The 22,514-nt window shown below is 36.0% G+C and overlaps 1 protein-coding gene across 2 annotated transcripts in view; it reads left to right on the top strand.

Moving 5' to 3' along the window:
- The window catches only part of LOC145673266 (pancreatic triacylglycerol lipase-like), a 273,081-nt gene that overhangs the window by 108,632 nt on the left and 141,935 nt on the right, over positions 1 to 22,514 (top strand). For both annotated transcript variants that reach the window (XM_081742803.1, XM_081742802.1), the window contains exon 2: positions 17,434 to 17,566. In XM_081742803.1, the coding sequence (XP_081598929.1) occupies positions 17,446 to 17,566 (121 nt within the window). In that variant the 5' untranslated portion in view covers positions 17,434 to 17,445. The remainder of the gene's footprint in view (positions 1 to 17,433; positions 17,567 to 22,514) is intronic.

The raw sequence follows: 22,514 nt of genomic DNA, 5'->3' as shown, positions 1-22,514 counted from the left end.
TGTAACGATAACAATGAAAAGCTACGGAAGACAAAATAAAGCCTACAGTCAAATTTAGAAACACTGAAGGCTAGGTTTTTGTTGAATTTGAACGGCGCAATAACGAAAATATGAACTATTTGTGAGAATAGGACCTAATTTTACCTAAAACACGAATAAAATCGCGAAATACCATTAGTCTGTTGAAAATCTAGTGTTCCAAGAGCTGGACAAAGTTGAATGCGAAGAATATACTTCTTTTCCAGCATGAAATCAGAAGACATACTTAAGTTAAAAATATCAACAATTTTTCATAAAGATCAGATTTCAGGTTTGGTAGACCGCATTGAATTTCAAGACTGATTTACATATGCTACTGCACTATTTTTTTCTTTTGTAAGAGGCTTGGAAACTTCAAATATGAATTCGAGATAATGACATATGGATGCCTGTCAGATTCAATAAATGAAGTTCTATCAGACGTGTGTTCGTAACAGAGACAAATTTATTGACACTTTCAAACACACAGCTAAACGTCGCGGCGTGACAAACATCTTGGCATTTGAAGGCGGCGCTCCAAGTTCCCTTTAAATGCTACTAGCAAATGAGAGGCTAGCGGTATTGCCACTTTATTTTGTACACTATCCTCTGCCACCTGATCGTGCTGTAGTTCGTCTGCTTAGCCATAACCACACCCTTTAGCATTCGGGAACATCGCGTCAGAGCTTGCGTTTTATTCGTTTAGCTGAAATGCCAAGATGTTTGTCACAGGCTTTAGTTGCTATTGCAGAATTGCATTGCTATTACATATCGGTACTGTAATATTGTAATATAACATAATATTAGTTTCATAATAATATAACCTCTGTATGGCATATGGGCCGTTTTTATGTTTATTCTCTTTAAAAAAAAAGCTACTCCAGCATACCATTTTCTTTCTTTTCTTTTCTTTTCTTTTTTTAAAGTATTTTCAGAGAAAATTTACAATTTTCCTCTCTTGCTTTATTCAAATACCCACTTTGCCCACTTTATTGAAATATCCTTCGTGGCCACGTGGTTAGTGTACACGCCTTTGGCGTGGGAGACCCGGGTTCGATTCCCGGCAGGAGCTCACGTTCGGATTCCATGTTAATCAGTAGGTCCACGTCTCACATGGAATCGTTGCTAAACAGACGTCAAGCTCAAACTCGGCTTAAATATCACTTCATTAGGATCACGCTCGTGTGCCTCATAAGGTTAGAATGTTAGTACAAGTCTGTTCCTCCGTTGCTCCTCATGATAACTCTTGAACGAATCTCGGACTGACTTCGTTAATAGAGTCAATCCATTAACTATCTTCACTGGTAACGGCGATTTTAACAATGGGTATCCATATCCATTTATTCATAATTACATTTCGGGTGATCCTCTTTATTGTTTTAAACAGAGTTTTTATTTTTTAATAATAATAACAATAGTGTACGGTACCTAATAATAATAATTTTAATTTATTTACAACTAATGATATTGAAACTACAACGTTTATAGTATACTTGGCTAATGACAACATGTACAAGATTTCTCAAACAACACTCCTGACGAGATCGTTGACCGACCCTTTGGCATCTAACGTAATAACTTTCACATTTCTTAACAGATAGATGAAGGTGCTTGAAGGCAACACCTCTAGAATCGAGGCCACTTATATGAACATCTCAGCCAATTTGTAATGAAGGAAGTAAGGCAAAATTTGCAACATATTTCTTTATAAGGAAATGCAGATCTGTTTCGAATTAAATTGTAAAAATAAATTTTCAGTTTAGAATAATAATAATAATAATAATAATAATAATAATAATAATAATAATAATAATAATAATAATAATAATAATAATAATAATAATAATAATAATAATAAAAGTTCCTGAAATATTCATTTTGGGGTTACGTTAAGATACAATCACCACATTCAAAAATTGACGATGGTTTATGCAGCAAAAATTTTCGTTTTGTGCAGCTGTAATTACAAAAATCGACATTTTAAAATTATAGTTTAAGTTGGATGTCAAACCAGAACCGTCATTTTAAAAGGACACGGTGATGATGAGAAGTGAATGCAATAGTGGAATCAAATATAAATTGATGTTTGGCAATGTCATTTATGTAACCAATACCCTTATCTTCTGTTTGAAATAATAATGAAAATAATATAATCTTTATTTCAGTACCGCAAATAGCTTTTGAGCGAAAATATAGTGCTTTGTATGGTATCAAAACGTAAACATTTACAGTAATGTTATAAAGCAAAGAACTAGCATAATCAGAATGAAAAACTGAAAGTCAACTAAGCAGATTAAGTTGTTAGTTGCGTCGTTAAAATATTCAAGCTTTTTAGATTCTATCTGATTACAAAAGTGTGTTTTGTTTCAAAATTGTTGTATGGCAGGCAGGCTTCCAAACTACGCAAATTCAACTCTGAAACCGGAAGCAGTAGATCTTTAACTTCTGACTGTAATAGAGAAATAATCTTAGAGATTGTATTTATACTTGGGACGCTAAAGCCATATCAAATAGCTAGCCATTTCTCGGTATGTCTTACCAGTTTTGATGTATGAAGACTATAGGGGCCCATACACTACCAGTTTAAGTGAAAGAAAATCTGATCGTGACGTCAAAACTGAAGAAAAAACTGTGTGAACTGAAGGAATTCGTTCAGTTCTGTCAGTTCTTCATGAGGTTATTTTGATTGAAGAAAGATTATTTTGAACTGAATAAACGAACCTTTTGCTACGATAACTGTGCTATTAACCGAAGGAAGGTTGTCTCAGTTCAGGCCCTGTCATCATGGCAGCTAATAAAAGTGAGGCATTGTTGGCTTCTATTAAAGCCTACAGTGCTCATCCCGAACTTTGGAACAAGCAACATGTGCTAATAGGTATAAAAGAGAGGAAGCGTATGATGTGTTGCTTACAAAATTAAAAGAGTTGGGACCTCAGGCGACACGTGATACTGTTATTTAAAAAAAAATAAAGAACCTACGATCGGCATTTAGGAAGGAACTGCGGAAAGTGAACAAATCCAAGAAATCGGTGACGAAAGGTGAGGAAGTGTGCGCTCCAAAGCTTTGGTATTTCAAGGAACTTAGAAGTGCACTCCACAGAACATCTGATGAAACTGAAGCAACTGAATTCCACACACTATCAGTTCAGTTCGTCGTACGATCAGATCGATTAAGTTAGTTTCTAGTCAGATCTGACTGATCAGTTAAAACTGACAGTGTATGGGCCCTATAATATTAAAATCCAAAGTGGTAGGTTTTTACCAAACATATTCTTGTGGTACTGAATCTACATCAAAACCCCTGGTTCTAGCTTTTTATCACCATTTTTTCACTATGGCGTTCAGTATTGAAGCCGGTCAAAAAGATCAAAATGAAACCAAAAACCAAACTTAGCGTAATAACCCTTTTTGTGGGCCTCAGCCGCTTCAACGCCATCTGTTAGCGATCGGCTGAACTATATCCAGCTTAGCGACGAACATGTGATGAGCTCGCTGCGTCAATCTGTCTCTAACAGGCGTATCAACTTTCTAGATCTAGTGTCCATCACGTCTTTTATTCACGTGGCTCCTCAGTTTGCCTCACGACGTTGGGTGGACGCCGAAAATTTGGGAAGCGTCGGCCGGGAAATGAACCCAGGAAGACGCGAACATGACTCCAGCGCTCTAACCACTAGGCTATGGTGTCCCTAATCTATTTTTGGGATGCTGAAGCAATATCAGAAAGTCCTTTCTCGCTGTCTCTTACCGTCTTTGCTTTATCTGGATCAATATTGAAACCAGAGATTGTAGTAAATTCCTACCCCTTTCAATTGTAGTAGAAAATCAAAAATAATATAAGTGAAATATATTCGCGTGGTGCACGATCAACTGCAGAAAACCGCTTCTTGCTATTTTATTACTGTTTTTGGTCTACGGTGGTCAACGTTAAAACTGGAAATAGTCTAAATCTACCTTAATGAAGGGAATTGCTTTTGCTCTGATACCTGTTAACAGGCAGGCGGATGGACATAACCTTTCTATAAGACTTCCGATACCCGTGCATTGCATAATTTGGAAGTATTAATAGAAAGTAAAACAAAAGAGGTTTTAAAATTACTTTTAGCAAAATGTTGTTGTTATATATAAGGTATAGTGACGGGAAAGAGAGGGAGGGGGCGAAGGAGACTACAATTAATGGATGATATAAAAACAGAAAGATCATACGCGAAGACGAAGAAGTTAGGGGATCGTGGAGCATGGAGGCTTCTCAGCTGCTGCAAGTGACCTGTCAGTAAGGGCAGAATACCTATGATAATGATGATGATGATATTCAACATACTGAAACAATTAATTAATCATTAAAAAAAAATCAATCTTCTTCATATTTCAAATGTTGTAGAAGAACAAAAAAAAAAGTACAACATTTGATACTTTGATTTGACACTTTGAAACCAATATTACATAAATAATTTTCAGTAGAAGATATTCTGGCTGGAAACTCGCCTCAGCAGCACCACATAGGGATGGACTAAGGTCAGTTGGAAAAAGGTTGTATGAAAGTGCAACATGTTGGAGAACACATATTCCGACTGATATTTCTTTACAAATCTATATATATAAAAGAGAACGCACAAAATCCTTTGTCCGCTCATCACGCTAATACGGCTGAACCGATTTCTTTCATTTTTGGGGGGTTGTTAGGATTTGGACCCTAGATGGTTTTTATCATATCACTTTAATTTTCAATTACCAGTGTCTTGAGATAATTGACCAATCAGGTGTCAATACGTACAAAAAATCCTTTGTCCGCTCATCACGCTAATACGGCTGAACCGATTTCTTTCATTTTTGGGGGGTTGTTAGGATGTGGACCCTAGATGATTTTTATCATATCACTTTAATTTTCAATTACCAGTGTCTTGAGATAATTGATCATTCAGGTGTCCATACGTAGAAATCCTTTGTTATTAGTTCATCATAGGTATAAAAATAAACGTATTTATATGCAACCCGCATGACCCTGTGACTCGGCGGGTTAACATAACTAACAGGCGCTATAAATCACTTGAAAGCGAAAAAGTAAAAATTATCTAAGTAACAAAGTTTATTGCGTTCCGGGGTGACCGCAGCGAAGCGGGGTGAACGCTGCTAGTTCAAACTAAGAGATTTTGCGTAGCAAACCGAGAAAGAAAGTGTGGGAAAGTTTGGGCCAGGAATGACGAATGAACGCATCATCTGCCATTGGCTTGTAAACTTTCGTCTCTGTGACATAACTAACTAAGTAACTCTATAGACTATGGAACCCGGAGGTTCAATGCCGCGTTCACAACAGCCTTTGTGACATAGCAACGCAAAATGAGCCCCGTGGACACTGGCCAATGCCATCATCAGATGAGTTCCATTAAGAACACTGTAGAAGCAGACCCTCCAAATAATGTTCATGTCATTGGCGAGTTAGGCATACACCATTCCACTGTTATTAGGGGATTCCGTGGAATCTGTAAGGTGAAATCATGGGTGCCGCATGAGTTGAAACCGGCCAAGAAGGATTGCTGTCTCGAGATATGCAGCTCTCTGACTGTACGGAGTAACCAAGAAAGTTTCCTGCATTGAATTGCCACTTCTGCTACTACAATCGTAAACATTTAGGACCGTAGTTGGATCATGATTAACGTCCAGAGCGGTTTCTAAAATCATCACTGTGAATCCTTACGTGATGAACTCGGTTAAATACACTACAAACTTGTTCGCAAACACCCAGAATGGCCAACAGACATTATGTCACCTTGTACGAAAATGCACACTCACATGTTGATCAAAGGATGGTGCACTTTCCTCACGAGCTCAAAATTAATTCCGTTTATTACCCATCGTATTTTCTGGGTATCTCTCCCATTCATTATCATCTCCTCCAGCGTTTCGATCACTTCTTTAGAAGGAAGATCTTTCCTGATGATTGAACGGTGCAACATGAGGTTAAGGAAGACTTCTTCCATTGCAGACCAAAGTGTACTTTCGCCACCTGATCCAATCGTACTCCGAAAAATGACAAAAGTGTGTGGACTATTTTAGTTAACCAGTTAACTTTTTTTTTTTAATCTTGACTACCTTGGGCGGACATTTCATTTACATCAATTTGATACCATTCAGTATCTTTTCTTTTTTGAACAAAAATTTCAAATATTGTTCTTCTGTTAGTAAGGTTCTCTAAACCCCAACAGTTTGATTTTAATATTCGTAAGTATTAGAATAATAATTCATGTTCATGTAAAAAAAAAAAAAAATCTAATAAAAACTTTTTTTTGTACAGATTCAATTCTGTTTGTCAAAGTTGTAGATGTGTTATCTCATATTAGAGATTCCAATTCTAAAGAAGTTTTACAAGTAATTTATATAAATACACATTCGTTCAACCGTTTTGAAAAGCAGGCCATTGTTTAAATTTAAAATCTAATGTTTGCTCCTTCTATAATAGGGTTTACACGATGACAAAATTTTAATTATCTGTCAAGTGTGCTTTCCAGATGTTATAATAATGTCTGTTTTCTATATTATCTTACCATTAACCTCATATTTGTTAAGGTAATATTGAGTTTTGTTTGTATACGTCATACAATTTCTTTTCTTAGTAATAATTTGTAGTAAATTATTTTTACACCGTGTATTTATTGTGTTTAATTCTTGCTTTACGATACTCGTTATTAACTTGTCTAAAGAATTTTATATCATGAAATATGTTTGAATATCTGATTTTATTTGGAATATTGTTTATAAATTAAGAAAATGAAAGGAGTTCTAAAGACGACCCTTGTGGTATCCCATTTCTTACAAAGCCTGCACGAGAATGTGTAAGTTCGATTTTAGCTCTATATGTTATAGCTTTTGAACTAATGAATATATGGAGACAAACCAACATTTGATATTTGTCACTGATAGAATCGAAAGCTTATGAAACATCTCTCTCTTTCTCTCTTATATATATATATATATATATATATATATATATATATATATATATATATATATATATATATATATATATATATATATATATATATATATATTAAGCAATCTGTAGCTTATTCGGTAAAATTAACTTACCGCTTATACATGTAGAAGCCATGTTGTGACTCACTTAGATTTCGTCTTACAAATATTCAATTAAATTAATCCAATTCAATTAAAATATAAATGTTTATGTACTATTAAATCGAATAACTAACAGGTTCATGCTAGCTTTGCTATATTAAATAACTTACACTAAAAATACAAATCGCTTAGTAAAGAAACGTTTATTATTTTTTTAAAAAATAATAAATATGTGACAGTTTCGACAACTAACTAAACATATTGGTTTCATCAGAGACAGTGTCTGATGAAGCCAGTATGTTCTGTTAATTAGCGAAACTGTCACATATTTATTATTATTTTTTTAAAATAAACGTTCCTTTACTAAGCGATTTGTATTTTTAGTGTAAATTATTAAATTGAATATCTTAAGAATCCATTAAATACAGTTAATGGTATTTTTATTTATTGTCTGATTGATGTATACTTGGTTCCGTATTGGAGAGAACATATCAGTACGCACTGAAATAATAATTATAATGTTTAATGCTAAAATACAAATATTTAAGAAAAAGAAAAATATCTATTCTCAAAACTAATACCAGAGTCGTGTGAATCAATGACAATAAGGAAAATATATTAATTTTCAGTTACTTTATTATTTTTGTATACGAACTTCTTTCCTTATGGTTTTTCGAACTTTAGGAATATTCACCCGCAGGTTATAATTATGTACCATTTGTTTTGTCGTCTTTTAAAACTTTCACTTTGTAATTACTGACGAGATTAGTACTTCCAGAAATAGTCTGTCATCTTCGATTCATCTGACACTTATAATCATGCACCGTCATCTAGCTGTACCATGCTTTTATTTATTTATTTTTTCTTAATTGTGGCATTGTTTAGTTTCCTGGTTTCAGGATTATAGTGTTAAGATACATAATACTGTAATTAGAATTTATATTTCGATGTTCTGACACTACAGCATGATTGACATTAATAATATTGCTATGCTCTTGGATTTTTCTTTTCTTTTCTTTTCTTTTTTTAAGTTTCGCATCTGAGGTGTGACAATACGTTACAAATACAGTTTATAGATAGGCAAACACAAATGGTATACGTGGTCCTGGTTTCTTTCTCGGTTGGACCAAAAAGTTTTAGATTTTGATCCAGGGCTGTGAGAGGGTTGGGGAGTTCTTTGAAACTGTGATCTACAAATCCTGAAATAGTAGTGTGAGGAGTCGATCCGATGACAATCAACAATGGAGCTGAAGTTTGCTGTGGAATAATAATAATAATAATAATAATAATAATAATAATAATAATAATAATAATAATAATAATAATAATAATAATAATAATAATAATAATAATAATAAAGGTAAACGAGAAACGCACTTCGTCGAATCTTAAGCAGAGAATTGAGTAAAATTTAATCAAATGTTTTAAATGAAGTAACTATTATAAACATGAAAACGAAAGAAGAAAGTAAAGACAACTACAAGATGTGGAAATAAGGTTATAAAGTGAAATAAATATTGTAAGCTACCGTATATCTAAATAATAATAATAATAATAATAATAATAATAATAATAATAATAATAATAATAATAATAATAATAATAATAATAATAATAATAATAATAATAACTGCAACCGAATATCGGCAAAGGAAGCGCGATACTTGCGATATCGAGATCTACAGTACTGTTCGAAATAACTCTTTATTTGTCAAACTAAGAGGATATTTGGAGTCGATAAGTTAGAGGAGACGTAGTCTCAACGGTTATACATTCTAGGCTTTATCAAGTATAAAAAGCAAAATTAAAATTAATCTCCAATGAATTTGTAATTTATACTATATGTTTTACAGTGAAGTTCAACCAGTACATTAAAGATAATCAGTGAGAGTTGTCAAAGGAATTACAATGTATAAGATCTAGAACCGTAATACATATAGTTAATAATGAATACAGTATAATAATCATATAATAGCTAGTACATAATAAAGCGGATTCTTTATAAGAAAAAAAAATATTCCAGTAATAGAAATAACTAATAATCAATACAAAAACGCATCTGCTGATATGTCAGTCTACACTGCAAGTAGAATAACCACAACGTAGTATGTAGAGTTTTAGCAAAAGCTTCTGATTCTTACTACTGCATCAGGTAATAGACTATATACAACGGGCGCCGATCCTTCCCCCCCCCCAAAGCTCATCCTGGACCCCCTAGTGTATTTATGAATATACAATATTTGGCATAATTTGAATGCAATTTGTCCTAACATCCTCATATATATATATATATATATATATATATATATATATATATATATATATATATATATATATATATATATATATATATATATATATACCTTCTGCGTCTGAGTGCCCCCCCCCCAAAAAAATTACAGAGAAATCGGCGCCCTTGGCTATATGTACTACTTGGGTACTTGCTTTTAAAAAGTTTATTCTTCACCCCTCGCCCGCCAGTAATATGTGTCTTTTTCCAGCAATATCATCACTCAAACAATGTTGTGTGTTAATAGTTGACACCTATTTTTCTTTGTGAATAGTTTTAGATGTGAAGTACATAAAAACCAATAATATTAACGTGATCCATTTCAGTCTTCATTGCTCTATTAATATTTTGTTAGTTAATTATGTTAAATCTGTAAATCAATATCCGTTGCTAGTGTGAAATATCTGACTTATTATATTGCTAATAAGCTCTAATATTTATGTAAATTATCATGTGGGTGCATGGAGGACACCTTCAAGCTTTTGACGCATGTTCTACGCTGTGTACCACAAATGTTCCATGTTTAATGAAGAATTTTGAATAGTACCGCAAATGGTCGAGAGAAATTTTGTTGTTGTTGTTGTTGTACCGCAAATGTCCAGTACCACAAACGTCGTGACATGACTAGCAAATAATGATAATAGAGAAAGAACAATAGAACTGACAATTAAAATTTAGAAAGAATGAAGAGATTAACATGCTAATGCAGAACTAATTGTCTTCGGAGAAATGTGACAGACGGTGTGGTCAGGGAGGACCACCGAGGAGGAGGCAAAGGTGGACGGGAGAATACATGATTTCAATTCTGAATGGGTCCCATGAAATGTTTTGTACGAGGTATTATTATTATTATTATTACTATTAATATTACTAAACACTAAGCGTGCAGAAAAAATTGCAAATGCATGTTATTACTGATGAAGGCTTTTCTCACGTCAAGACAGACAGATAAGCAAGAAAATTGTACGTAGTGCGTGGAAATTCAAGTGACCTGGTAAATGACGGTAGGTTACTTCTGATGATGACTATATAGGACACAATGTAAAGTGCTTCTAAGTGGCTGAAGAAGGGGTAAAAAACAATGTAGAACAACGTAATGCGGGCTTAAATCATACTTTTTTTGTTTCTTTTTATCAGGAGTTCCAGTTACCGCATTTACACGTCACCGTAACATAGGGCAAAAACAAGTAAATATTAGTTAGCTTTTAATTTAAAAATAAAAACGAGGGTGGAGAGAAAATAAAAAATACATAAGAACATCTCAACTTGAAATTTTGTTCCACATTCTTCAGTTTTTTTCACCACCTTCTACTCTTTTTCTTTTTAGTTCTATTTTCTTACTCTTACAAGAAATAACATTTAGTGACACAGATTATATCTTTTGTAACAGCTGTTTTTTCGATTCTTTAAAATGTTACCTTTTTTTTAAAAAAAAAAAATCGTAACACCAACTTTAAATACGGAAGCACTTCCGTAAACTACTAGAGACAATAGCCGGAAAAGCGGACATAGCTTTTTGTTTTCTTGAAGAAACCATTTTTTTCCTCATCCTAAAAATCACATAGCAAATACTTTTTTTTTTTTTTGCTAAAACTGTGAAAGTTAAGTACTTATGTCAAGCACATTTAACTTTCCACTACACTTATCAATTTTCTTAACAGAAGCTAGAATTGAAAATAAACGGAAAGTTGAGAGGCTCTTTTTGATAGCTACTTTGTAGTGTACATTCGGAAAGAACTAGGCGAATTACACGACAAAACATCTGAAAACTAGAGAAGGACTTTTCACAATATTCCCTAGAAAAATCATATCTTCTTTTACTCTTGATATGAGAATTCACAATATTAATGACATAGAGTACTGTACTCTAAAAGTAAAAATAAGCTTTTATAAAGTCAGGCAAATTTTAGGGTATTACTAGTAGAATTCCTTCTCTCCTACCAACGATCCATTCCATAAACACGTAGAAAACACCTAAATATTTGTGGAAGTGTAACCATGATCAATCTTAGTATTTATGAGTAATATTTGCTAGTTTAAGTTAAGTTACTAGCCTTAAATTACAAATATATTATAATGATTTTAGATTAGAAGTATAAAATATGGTATTCCACGCAATTAGTTACCAGTTGTATAGGTCCTGTTATCTACATCTCTTAACTAACTAACTCTATGGCCTATGGAGCCCGGAGGTTCAATCCTGCGTTTATAAAAGCTCTTCATTGACTTCTATTTATAGCCAACTGTTTCTACTTTGTATTCCTATTTCTGCGAGATCCATCTTAATATTATCCTTCCATCTGCGGCTCTCTTAATGGACGTTTTCAGATGGGATTTCCAGTCAAAACTTTGAAAACTTTCCTACTTTCTTTCATTCTGGCAAATAACCTGCCCACCTGAGTCTCCTAGACTTGATGACCCTAACAATGTTTGGTAAACGGTATCCTAGTTCCTCCTTATGAAGTTTCCGCCATTCCCCATTCCTGTCACTCTAGGGTCCGAATATTCGTCTCAGGATCTTGTTCTCGAATACTTTCAGTCTACGTTCTTCCCTCAGAGTAAGCGACCTGTTATCTAGCTCTGTTGGAAGTGAGATACTATGATGGGGAATAACCTATAAAATGAGGTTAGATTATGCCTGATGGTTTATGCACCCGCAACTGTACTGGATTGGAAGCCACTCTCGTAACTCCTAGCCGGTGTTGCAGATAGACACAAAACACAAGAACTCAAAATGTAATTAGATATTGGGGGAGTTCTCATGCAAAACATAAAACAAGTAACTTTTACCTAATATATTCTGAATATTTATTATATTTTTTTCAGGATTGCCAGGTATTCACAATAAAATTCACATGAATTTCGTAAGTAATTTCCAACTAGAAGAGTCTGCACTGCAAAGCTAACTGAGTTCTAGTATTGAAACCAAATTTTTAGTCATTTTTTCACGGTTACCTACCCAAAATATTAGAAAAGAGCCAATCTCCACTGCAAGGCTAAATTAAATTTTGTTGGGTAGACAGCGCCGTAACTTAGATTTTTTCGGGGGGTGGGGCAAGCATTAATATTTGAGCCCCCTAGGAAAAGTTATTTCGAGCTCTCCCGCAAAATTCGAAAATAGGCTCTTCTTTCCATCTATCTTTTACTCTTTGTGAGTCCTCCCGCACGCCCTTGGGTCCGTTCCATACATGGCAAATTAATTAAGGAGACAATAATGACAAATCTCAAAGCCATACGAATAAATATTATTTCTAAGGCCCTCAATAGTGGACATTTTTTACTGAATAGGCCCACGACTCATTTTTGTTTTATTTACCTTCTGTGTGCTGTTTTGTTTGTGTAATATAGTGAACCGTTTTGATACTTCACTTATAATTTCATGTTCGTATCGTAATGGAGTAAGAAAATTTTGTCTTAAAGTGGACCCCCCTGGAACGGCGGGGAGCTTGTCTGGAGGGGCAGTTGCTCCCTGCCTCCCACACAAGTTACGACCCTGTGTGAAGATAGCAAGGTTTTGAACATTTTCAACAAGAACTCAATCGAAAAAGTACCTACGACTTGTGAAAAACGCATTAGTGCCACCGATCATCTTGAATTAAAATGACTAAGAGAACAAGAGGAGTTCACACTGCAAGGCTATATAAACTCGTGTATTTGGAGCAAACCTTCCCCTGAGTTATCACCATTCTCCTCCCAAACAAATCAAGAAGTATTCACTTACACAACAAGGCGCCAAATGTTTTGTTGTATTGAAAGCAAAATTTTGGTCGATTTTAGATAACCCCTTCTCCCCCGCAAAATTGAAAAGTGCACATAATTTGTGCGAAAATTCAACAATGTCACTTATTATATTTATAATCTTCTTGAACACAGGGAACCAAGGACGAGAAGAAGTCTGTACCGCAAATTTATTGTAATGTGTGGAACACAACATACCGTAGTACCAGCTTTTTTTTCATCAGTCAGGCAACAATAAGAACTGTTAGCTAGTAGGAGATCTGAGGAAAGGATTTGAAAGAGGTGGGCAATAACAAACTCGAACGAATTGGATTTACACAAGATCATATCTACTGCCGGGTTCTGGCTTTTGTAGCGTTAAATTCGCAAATTCGTTAAGACGTTGATTTACTGAGTTACAAACTTCCAGGAAGTAAAAAAAAACTAGTTACATGCAGCACATAGAAGCTGAGAGTTTGTCAACAGGTCAAACTGCAAAACATTGAAGTTACATAATAATCTTCAGACACAGGAACACATTTTTCTAAAACCCCTATCTTTTCTCTTTCCTCTCCGTAAGTTTAACGATGTCCGCATGACTCAATAAAAAGTAACCAACCAGTCCCTCTGTGCATAGCATAGTCTCGCACAAGTGCTGCATTCTGACTAAAGAAAGAAAGAAAAAGTGCTTCAGGTGTTCCACCGCTCTCTTGGATTCTGTACATCTACCTGCTCAGCTCCCTTCCATTATCTTAACATACGTTACGACCTGATGAGTTAAATGTTATACGGTATATATTTCTCTCTCTCTCTCTCTCTCTTGGAGTGCTGGAAGGAGGGTTAGATAAATTGAAATAGTCTTCCTGATTTCAGAATTTGTTCTGGTTTACTTTCTTTGACCTAAATTCCGGAATTCTAAAGCATTCAATATAATGATCTGTTTTGAGTCTGTTATTTCTCTATAACGACGTCGGTCTTTCAACCATCATGTTGAAGCTCCATATCGAGTTCTGAGGCCGAATTTTAGTTATTTCTATTATGTTGAGTTTTGAACGTTAAATTCCTTCGGGGCTAAATAGTTAAATTTCTGGCTCTTGTTGCAGGACACCCGGGTTCCATTCCCGATGGAAGTATCTTTTTAGTTCCGATTTTACGCGTTTCTGTAATCTCTGTCACGAAAGGGTACGTTAAATTCAAACAAGCAAATTAAACTCTTTTAATTATTTATCTGGCTCCCATTCAACTAGGTGAGGCGTGGTCTGCGCATCAAATCCTAACATAAATATTTCTGGTTTTATATACAGGAGCTCACTATCTCCCAAATTCAAATTGGGCCTTCATTGTCTCATGATGGTTGGTTAACACCTAAAATAACGTGCGCCCTTTGATTTCAAACCTGAGATCACATTCACCAAAAGTGACACATGTAAATCATTTGGATAGACGGTAACACTAGTTGTCCGGTAAAGAAAGTAAGCATCATTTTTAATTTTGGCATATATGGATAAGCCATGGAGTATGGATCACTGGAGTACATTTCACTGGTGAGCATGAAAATAAAACGAAATCTTTTGGCTTCATGTCTCATATTATTTAAGCTAAAGGATACAGTGCATAATTAATGAATGTCAGGGCCGTGCCGTGGGGAGGAGGTGAGCGGGGCGCCGGCCCCGGGCGCCGAAGTAAGGGGGCGAAAAATTCGGGACAGAAAAGGAAAAAAGATAGGAAAAATTGCTTGGAATATATGTATGGGGGCGCCGTCGTATACTCTCGCCCCGGGCGCTGATTTTCCACGGCATGGCCCTGATGAATATTAAAGAATTGGTAGAATAACAAAATGGAAGGAAAAAGGAGGACTCCAAGTAAACCTATGGACACGATATTTTCCAGGACAAACTTAAATATCCAGAGATAGAACCAGGTGCCTCTCACACCAGAGGTGAGCGTTCTCTGGTCCCAGTGAGCCATCATATTCAACCCAGCAAATAAAAACAGGGCTATCCTCTAAAGACCTGACAAATATTGTTCGATAGTTCTAAACATTCTCTGAGGTCGGAATATTGAATTCACTTATTCAGGGAATCAGTGCCGAGATTGTTTGTCCCAGTAATTTCTCTAATCATGTTTGAGTATTATAGCTTACTTGTAAAATAGGGTACTTATTATTAATATTAGATTTTCGAACTATGCTATGCATAAGTGTCCGTGTTCCAAGAATAGGTTCCATCTCCTCCGTTGACTCTCAATTTAAACCGGAAGTGTTTCAAATTAGTCATTTCCGGCTTCAACATTTATCGCCATAGAAAACAATGATAATATATAGTGACAAGCGTTTTTCTGCAATTGATTCAGTGTGTCAAGAAAATATACTATCAAACCCGTAAAACTCTAGCAAAACCCGAAGTGCTTGAGATTTACGACTACTTTCGGTTTTCATGCTGATTTTGTTAGAGTAAAAACGGTAAAATATGTGGAGATTCTTTTTTTTTTTTTTTTTTTTTTTTTTTGCAATCGATTCATCTTCCCAAAAATAGGTTCTATCTTCTCCCTTAACCATTTATTTAATCCGGAAGTGGTTCAAATTAACGATTTCCTGCTTCAACCTTTATTGCCATAGAAAAAAAAACAGTAGGGCATAGCGAGTAATGGATTCAGCTTCCGAGGACCAGGTTCTATTTTTTGATCTTACTAATCTATTACAACCAGTAGTTATAGGTTCAAGTTGGAGTATTGAATTGCCTTAGTTTGGAAGTCTATCGTAGTTTAACACTGTGAAATGAAACTCAATTATTATTATTTTCGTAATTCTTGTTGCCCCTGAGCCGTCGGTCCGCTGTACACTATAGCTGAAAATTGTCCTTAATTAGAAACTCTAATTAGCTTTTACAACTTCATTTCTTTCTATTTTGTCCATTACCAAGCAGGCGGGTACATTAATATTAATGATCAAATCTAAATTGTGTAGTTACGGTTTTTATTCTCAGCAGCGCCAAAATTCGGTAGTAAGGGTCGTTCGTCTGTTTCGTTGTCAGGTATGTACATGTATCGTCTAATATCAAGATAGGCTATTAAAATGAATATTTTAATACAAATACGGAAAAACAAAGCAAATTTAAGGGGGAGGTGAGCCCTTTTGTCCCCCAGCATCAGCGACCATGCTTGTGCTAATTATGAACACCAAAAACACGTTCATGTTCAATATTGTCACTATTCATTTTCAAATAATTAAAATTGAAACATTACAGTTTACACGATATAGCTATTATTGTTCAGTTGAATAGATTTGGAGTTCAACGTCTCTTTCAGCAGCGAGGCTATATGAGATAGGACCTACTGATTAGTGTGGAATCCGAACTACATGAGCTCCCGCCGGGAATCGAACTCGAGTCTCCCACGCCAAAGGCTCGCTTAGCCACGAAGGAGATCACGATATAGCTATTATTGTAGATTTATGAAAATATTAATGCTTAAATCTGAATGAGGTTACGATCCTTTGTCCCATTTTCAAATAATTAAATTGAAACATCGCAGTTTTTAAGCTGAAATTTAATTGTCGCAATAAGCAAATTGCTTGGACACTAGTGAAAGGTAGTAACATCTGTTAGCGTGACGTACTGAAACGTTTGCCTTTTACGAATATGATTATCCTAAGGGAAATGCCTCAGTCTGTGCATCATGCTAATTTCTAATAATAAACAGTCACGCTAACAAATATTGCTACTTGCGCTATCATTTCCATGCCTGACGCTAACATATTGCTTGTGGTGGACAAACACCGTGTGCATGGGTTTTCTCGGGGTTCTCCAATTTCCTCCCACTTTATTCATTCCACCATTCCATTCATTCTTCATCATCACCTTCTCCTTTAGCCTAGCCGTCATAAGTGTAGCACGTAAAACGCAAGATTTCATTTCATTTTCTAACAGATATTGCTACTTGCGCTATCATTTTCCTGCCTAATGCTAACAGATATTGCTACGTGCGCTATCATTTCCTTGTCTGACGCTAACAGATATTGCTCCTTGCGCTATCATTTTCCTGCTTAACGCTAATACTGCTTACTTTCCCTGCTTAATAATAGCGATGTATCTACTTCCGCTATCGGGTGTTAAAATGAGCAAGCAATTTGCAGATTTAAAAATTATCGTAATTATTTCATTGCAGTTTAAAAACCATAGTATTACATTAGTTTAAGAATTAAAACATATTAAAATGTATACAGTTAGAGTTTTCAATTGTGACATACAGTACAGCTGACCGAAGGGTCAAGTTTAACAACTGGTTATTTTAATTCCGTAGGTTCACGAAAAAATATTAAAGATGAAATTTGTTTGTTACAGGTTTCAGGAGAGATGACATATCGGGTGTGGGTGGTAGTACTCCTCGTTTTGCTCATAGTCCACTTGAGCGCCTCCGGATTCCTCGACTGGGGACGCAGTGACAGAATTGACAACCAAATCACGTGGTTTCCAAGTAAGTACCTTCTTCTGTCTGCCAAGGATAAGCTGCCTATTTATAAGATTGAAACGAGCCTTGTGATTTGAAGCCACAAGTTTTTCTTTCTCTCTTTCTTTCTCCCTTTTTCCTTCTTTCTTTGTCTTTTTCTTGTTGTGTTAGTTGCAATGCTGGACCTACAGCAATGCGATTACGTGAGTCCATATGCCTGTTTTTCTAGTGCATGTCTATGTTTATATTTTGCTGATTTAAAATTCTTTTAAAAAATCCAGTTTAACGTCCCACAATTATACCCTTTAGGCTAAAGGAGACAATGATTAAAGCAAGTGAACGATGATGGAAGAATTGGTGGAATGAGAAAGTGGAAGGAAACGACAGTATCCAAGAAAATCCACGGACACGATGTTGTCCACCATAAACTTACTTGACCGAGGTTCCAACCAAGGACCCCAAGCACCAGAGGTAAGCGTTCTACCGCTGAGCCACCGTGCTCCTCATTTATTTAAAAATAAACATAAAACATGGCATTTCCGAGAAAATTTTCTTTAATGCTGTTGTTGAAAATTGAAGCTCAGAAAATTATTTGTGGACCAATGTTGTCCACAAAGCGGGAAGGAGGAGGGAATTCATTTCAAAAGTTGAATGTATGTCTCTAATGGGTTCCCGAAACTCACGCAAGATTTGAATTTTGCGTCACTTGTGCGGATCGGTAAGGTGTTGCCAACGAAAAAAAAAAAGAAGAAGAAAAGAAAATAGACAGCGTGACAGCTGACAGTTCAGGGTTATTAAAAATGAAGCGCTACACGATAGAACAACATGTTCCCATTGTTGAGCAATATTTTAAAAATAATGTATGTAGGTTTGGCAGCTACAGCAGGGGCGGATCCAGGGGCGCGATCGCCTTCTCCGGAAGAGAAAACTTTCTTATTTTATATATAAATTAAACCCATCCCATAGTTTGGAGCTCTTAAAATAGCTCTAAGTATCAGTATTACAACCCCTCCCCCCAGAAGTCCGTTCTGGATCCGCCCCTGAGCTATGGTTGCAATTTTCGTAAAAAATATGGTCGAAATAGTAATTAGCTTCATCAACTGTGAAGAAATTAATTAAAAAATTGATGGAGACTGGATTTTATACACTCTGGCCGTTCTTCAACAAGTCGTTCAAAATCGAAGCTGTAGATGAGAATGTTGCTGAGAGTCCAGGAACATCAATTCGGCATCGTGGTCAAGAATGGGACATTTCAAGAAACTCTCTACAGCATATTCTCACAAAAATTTTGCATCTTCATGTTTACAAAGGTCAATTGACTCAAGAACTCAAGCCTACTGACCACACACACAGCGAAGAGAGTTCGTTGAATGAATTCTAGAACAACAGGTGGATGTTGATTTTTCGGACAAAATCTTCAGCGATGAGGCTCTTTTTGATCTTGATAGCGTTGTTAATAGACAAAATTGTCAGATTTGGGACCCAGAAAATCCACAAATAATTGTTGAAAAACAAATGAATCCACAACGTGTCACTGTTTGGTGCAGATTTGGGGTTCTAGGCATCATCAAACCATTCTTCTTTGAAAATGCTAATGATCAGGCAATAATAGTTAATGGTGCTATTCCATACATAACCCTGTAGTATATATTTTATGAATCAATAAATTAAGCAGATACAAAAATTAAAGGGATGAGGTCCTACCTTGCCTTAAAAATAAAAAGGGGGTCCGCAACTCTGAAGTAGTTGGGAACTAACTAACTAACTAACTAACTCTATGGCCTATGGAACAAGGAGGTTCAATGTCACGTTCACAAAAGATCTCCACTGACTCCTATCCTTAGCTAACTACATCCAGTTTCTACTTTGTATTCCAATCTCTGCGAGATCCATCTTAATATTATCCTCCCATCTGCGCCTGGGTCTTCCTAATGGTCGTTTTCCGATTGGTCTTCCAGTCAAGACTTTGAAAACGTTTCTACTTTCTTCCATTCTAGCTACATGACCTGCCCACCTAAGCCTCCTAGACTTGACGACCCTAACAATGTTGGGTAAGCCATATAAATTATGTAGTTCCTCGTTATGAAGTTTCCGCCATTCCCCATTCCCGTTCCTCCTGGGTCCGAATATTCGTCTCAGGATCTTGTCCTCAAATACTTTCAGTCTACGTTCTTCCCTCAGAGTAAGCGACCATGTTTCGCAACCATACAATTCGCATAGTTGAGAACTACTGATAATATTGGGACCCAGTATAATATGGAGTAGAAGCATGTAGGACGACCCGTGAAAATATGGAAATTCTACCGTCCACAAAACCAAGTGAAAATATGTGTACTGTAGGATCCATGTTGTGACAACGATTGCTTCACAAAAGTGTTTCTATCCATGTTGGACGACGTTTCTTTTACGTCTTTTCACCTGGCACTGTATGTGATCTTCGCTCGGTCTCATCAATTTATGACTTCGACGCCAACCAGAAGCCTCTGTGGTCGTTCGTGAAGCTATTTCCCTATCTCTTCTTGCCAGTGCCACGCGGCTTTCAGGAAGAACAAGAAGATTGCCTTTCGGATGTAGCAGCAACAACTACTCCCCCTCCCCCTTGGCGAGAAGACTATTAAGTAACAATTTCATCTCAGGATGGCGTTGAATAATTATTCCCCCTTCCTCTGATTTGCAAGGAATGTTGCTGGAAATATTAAAAAAAAAAAAAAAAGCTTGCCACGAAGTCCAGTTGAACTTTTCCTATGACGTCAACACAACAGAAGAGAACTTTTTTTTCTTTTTTTAAATCCCCTCATGTGTATATGTGGGACATGGACAGCGAAAGTGATCTTGACTCCATACATGGCGCGAGAGAGAGGGGGGGTCTTTAATAAGGAAAGATATGAGAGAACGAGAGAAAGGAAAGCAGAAAGTAACAGTAACTTCTATATTCTGGTCTCCAGTGGACATAGTATTAAATCAGGTTATGAAAACAATAATTCAATCAACTGAATACAATGTTTGAAACAGACAAAATGTTAATGTGGGTGGGTTCAGTTCTAAGAAATCAACTAGGAACTACGTGTCAGCTATCCATCATGTATGAAAGTCCACTTAAGTGCCAGAAGAAATGTAGTAGTGGAAGGAAGTATACTAGCCTTGTTATCTAGAGGATCAGATTTAGATTCCTGGAACGGGTAGCTTGGTTGTTTCCTTCCGTAATTCACAAGATGGCGCCAGGTATTGCACATCTCAACTAAATCCAACTTAAATGATCTATTGAAAAAGTTGTGACCTGCGAAATTTTAGTTTACGTCCCACATTTACGCCCCTTAGACTAAAGGAGACGGATAATTATTGAAAGCGAATGATTGCGAAATAATTTTTTATTTTCCCACCAAGAATCAAACCTGGAATCACGTGCGCCAAAGGAACATGCGCTAGCCACTAGGCCAGTGAGAAGGGTACCATCAGAGTTCGTTACAGTTGGAGCTTAAATTCAGATTAAAAGTAGAAGTGATGCCAATGTTTAAGAAGCAAAGAAGAAACTTCCTAAATATTGACTGGTATGATTAATTTTTGTGATTTATTTTGTTTTCGGAAGAATATAATACATAGTACGAGAAGTGTATGTGGTTTTTACACAAGTTTTTGCTAGAATTTTGCACACTCGCACAATTACTTCCTTACCCTACACGACAAGTCGCAAAATAATTAAAATAGATCAATATAATATCAAGAGTGACAAGTATAACTTAATATGTAAGAAGTTTGCAACAGGCCCGCACTAGTACCTAGGCTGAGATAGGCTGGAGCCTAGGGCGGCATATTTGGTTCCCTCTTCCTTTCTTTATATGCTATAGAGTACATGAACTAATTTATTACTAGAAATTCCCATGCACACTATTATGAATTACAACTATAGTATGTTTATCCCTTTTCACATATTCTCTCGTATAAAAGTGGATTGAACAACGAGATTTTGTGAAGCAGCGACTGAGTGGAATAATTATCGATGACAATTTGGTCGTGACAAGGTCTTAGCTCGATCAAAATACTGAGTGTATCAAGAGTCGAGTTGATTTTAGTTTAGCGTCCCTTTCAGCAGCGAGGCTATATGAGACGTGGACCTACTGATTAACGTGAAATCCGAACCACATGAGCTCCCGCCGGGAATCGAACCCGGGTCTCCCACGCCAAAGGCGCGTACGCTAACCGCTTATGAGTGTATCAAGAGTTCGGGGCCGTAGCCCAACTCAGTTATAATAATAATAATAATAATCATTATCATCATAGGTAATCTGCCATTATTGGCAGGTCATTTGCCGCTGAGAAGTTTTCATGCTCCATGGTCTTCGTTAATCTTTTCGTCTTAACGTACATTTTTTCTGTTTAGATACCGTCCATTAATTGTTATCTCCTTCGCCCTCACCCTCTCTTTTCTGCTACCAAACCCTGTACTACGTCCGTCATATAGCCAATGTCCAAACTAATTAATTTTCCTCTTCTAAAATTATTATTTTTTCTCCCACCATTTCCAACACCATTCCATTCGTTTTCCGCTCGACCCAGCTAATTCTCTAGAGGAAAATTCTTGGGAGTAGATGATTCCCAATCTAAAATTATGGATTTTTTTTTTCAATTCCACCATCCAATTGGGGCTCTGCACTGTTAAGATACCTTATGTTAAATGAAAAAGGTTATGTTTCCACTTCAGCAGGCGGATTGAATAGCTCGTAAGGGCGCGCAAAAACTGTGAGCAAGCACATCGTTGCGTGAGAAAATTTGGAATACCTCAAAGTCGTTTCCCAACAATGCTGTATTGTTGTTATGTTGAGGACACAGGGGAACATACTGCTTAACTGGCAACGTTGCTTTTTCATTTAACATAAGACGTCTTACTAGTGTCAAGCTCAAACGCTGGTGCAATTGACCAAAAAAAATAAATAAAATAAAATAATAAAAAAATAAAAATAAATAAATAAAAAAAATA

This window comes from Thermobia domestica, chromosome 16 (genome assembly GCF_964235325.1).
Source record: "Thermobia domestica chromosome 16, izTheDome1.hap1.1, whole genome shotgun sequence".
NCBI classification, from domain to species: Eukaryota; Metazoa; Arthropoda; class Insecta; order Zygentoma; family Lepismatidae; genus Thermobia; species Thermobia domestica.
Note: the sequence above shows the minus strand (reverse complement) of the source record. Positions and strands in the feature narration are given on the sequence as shown.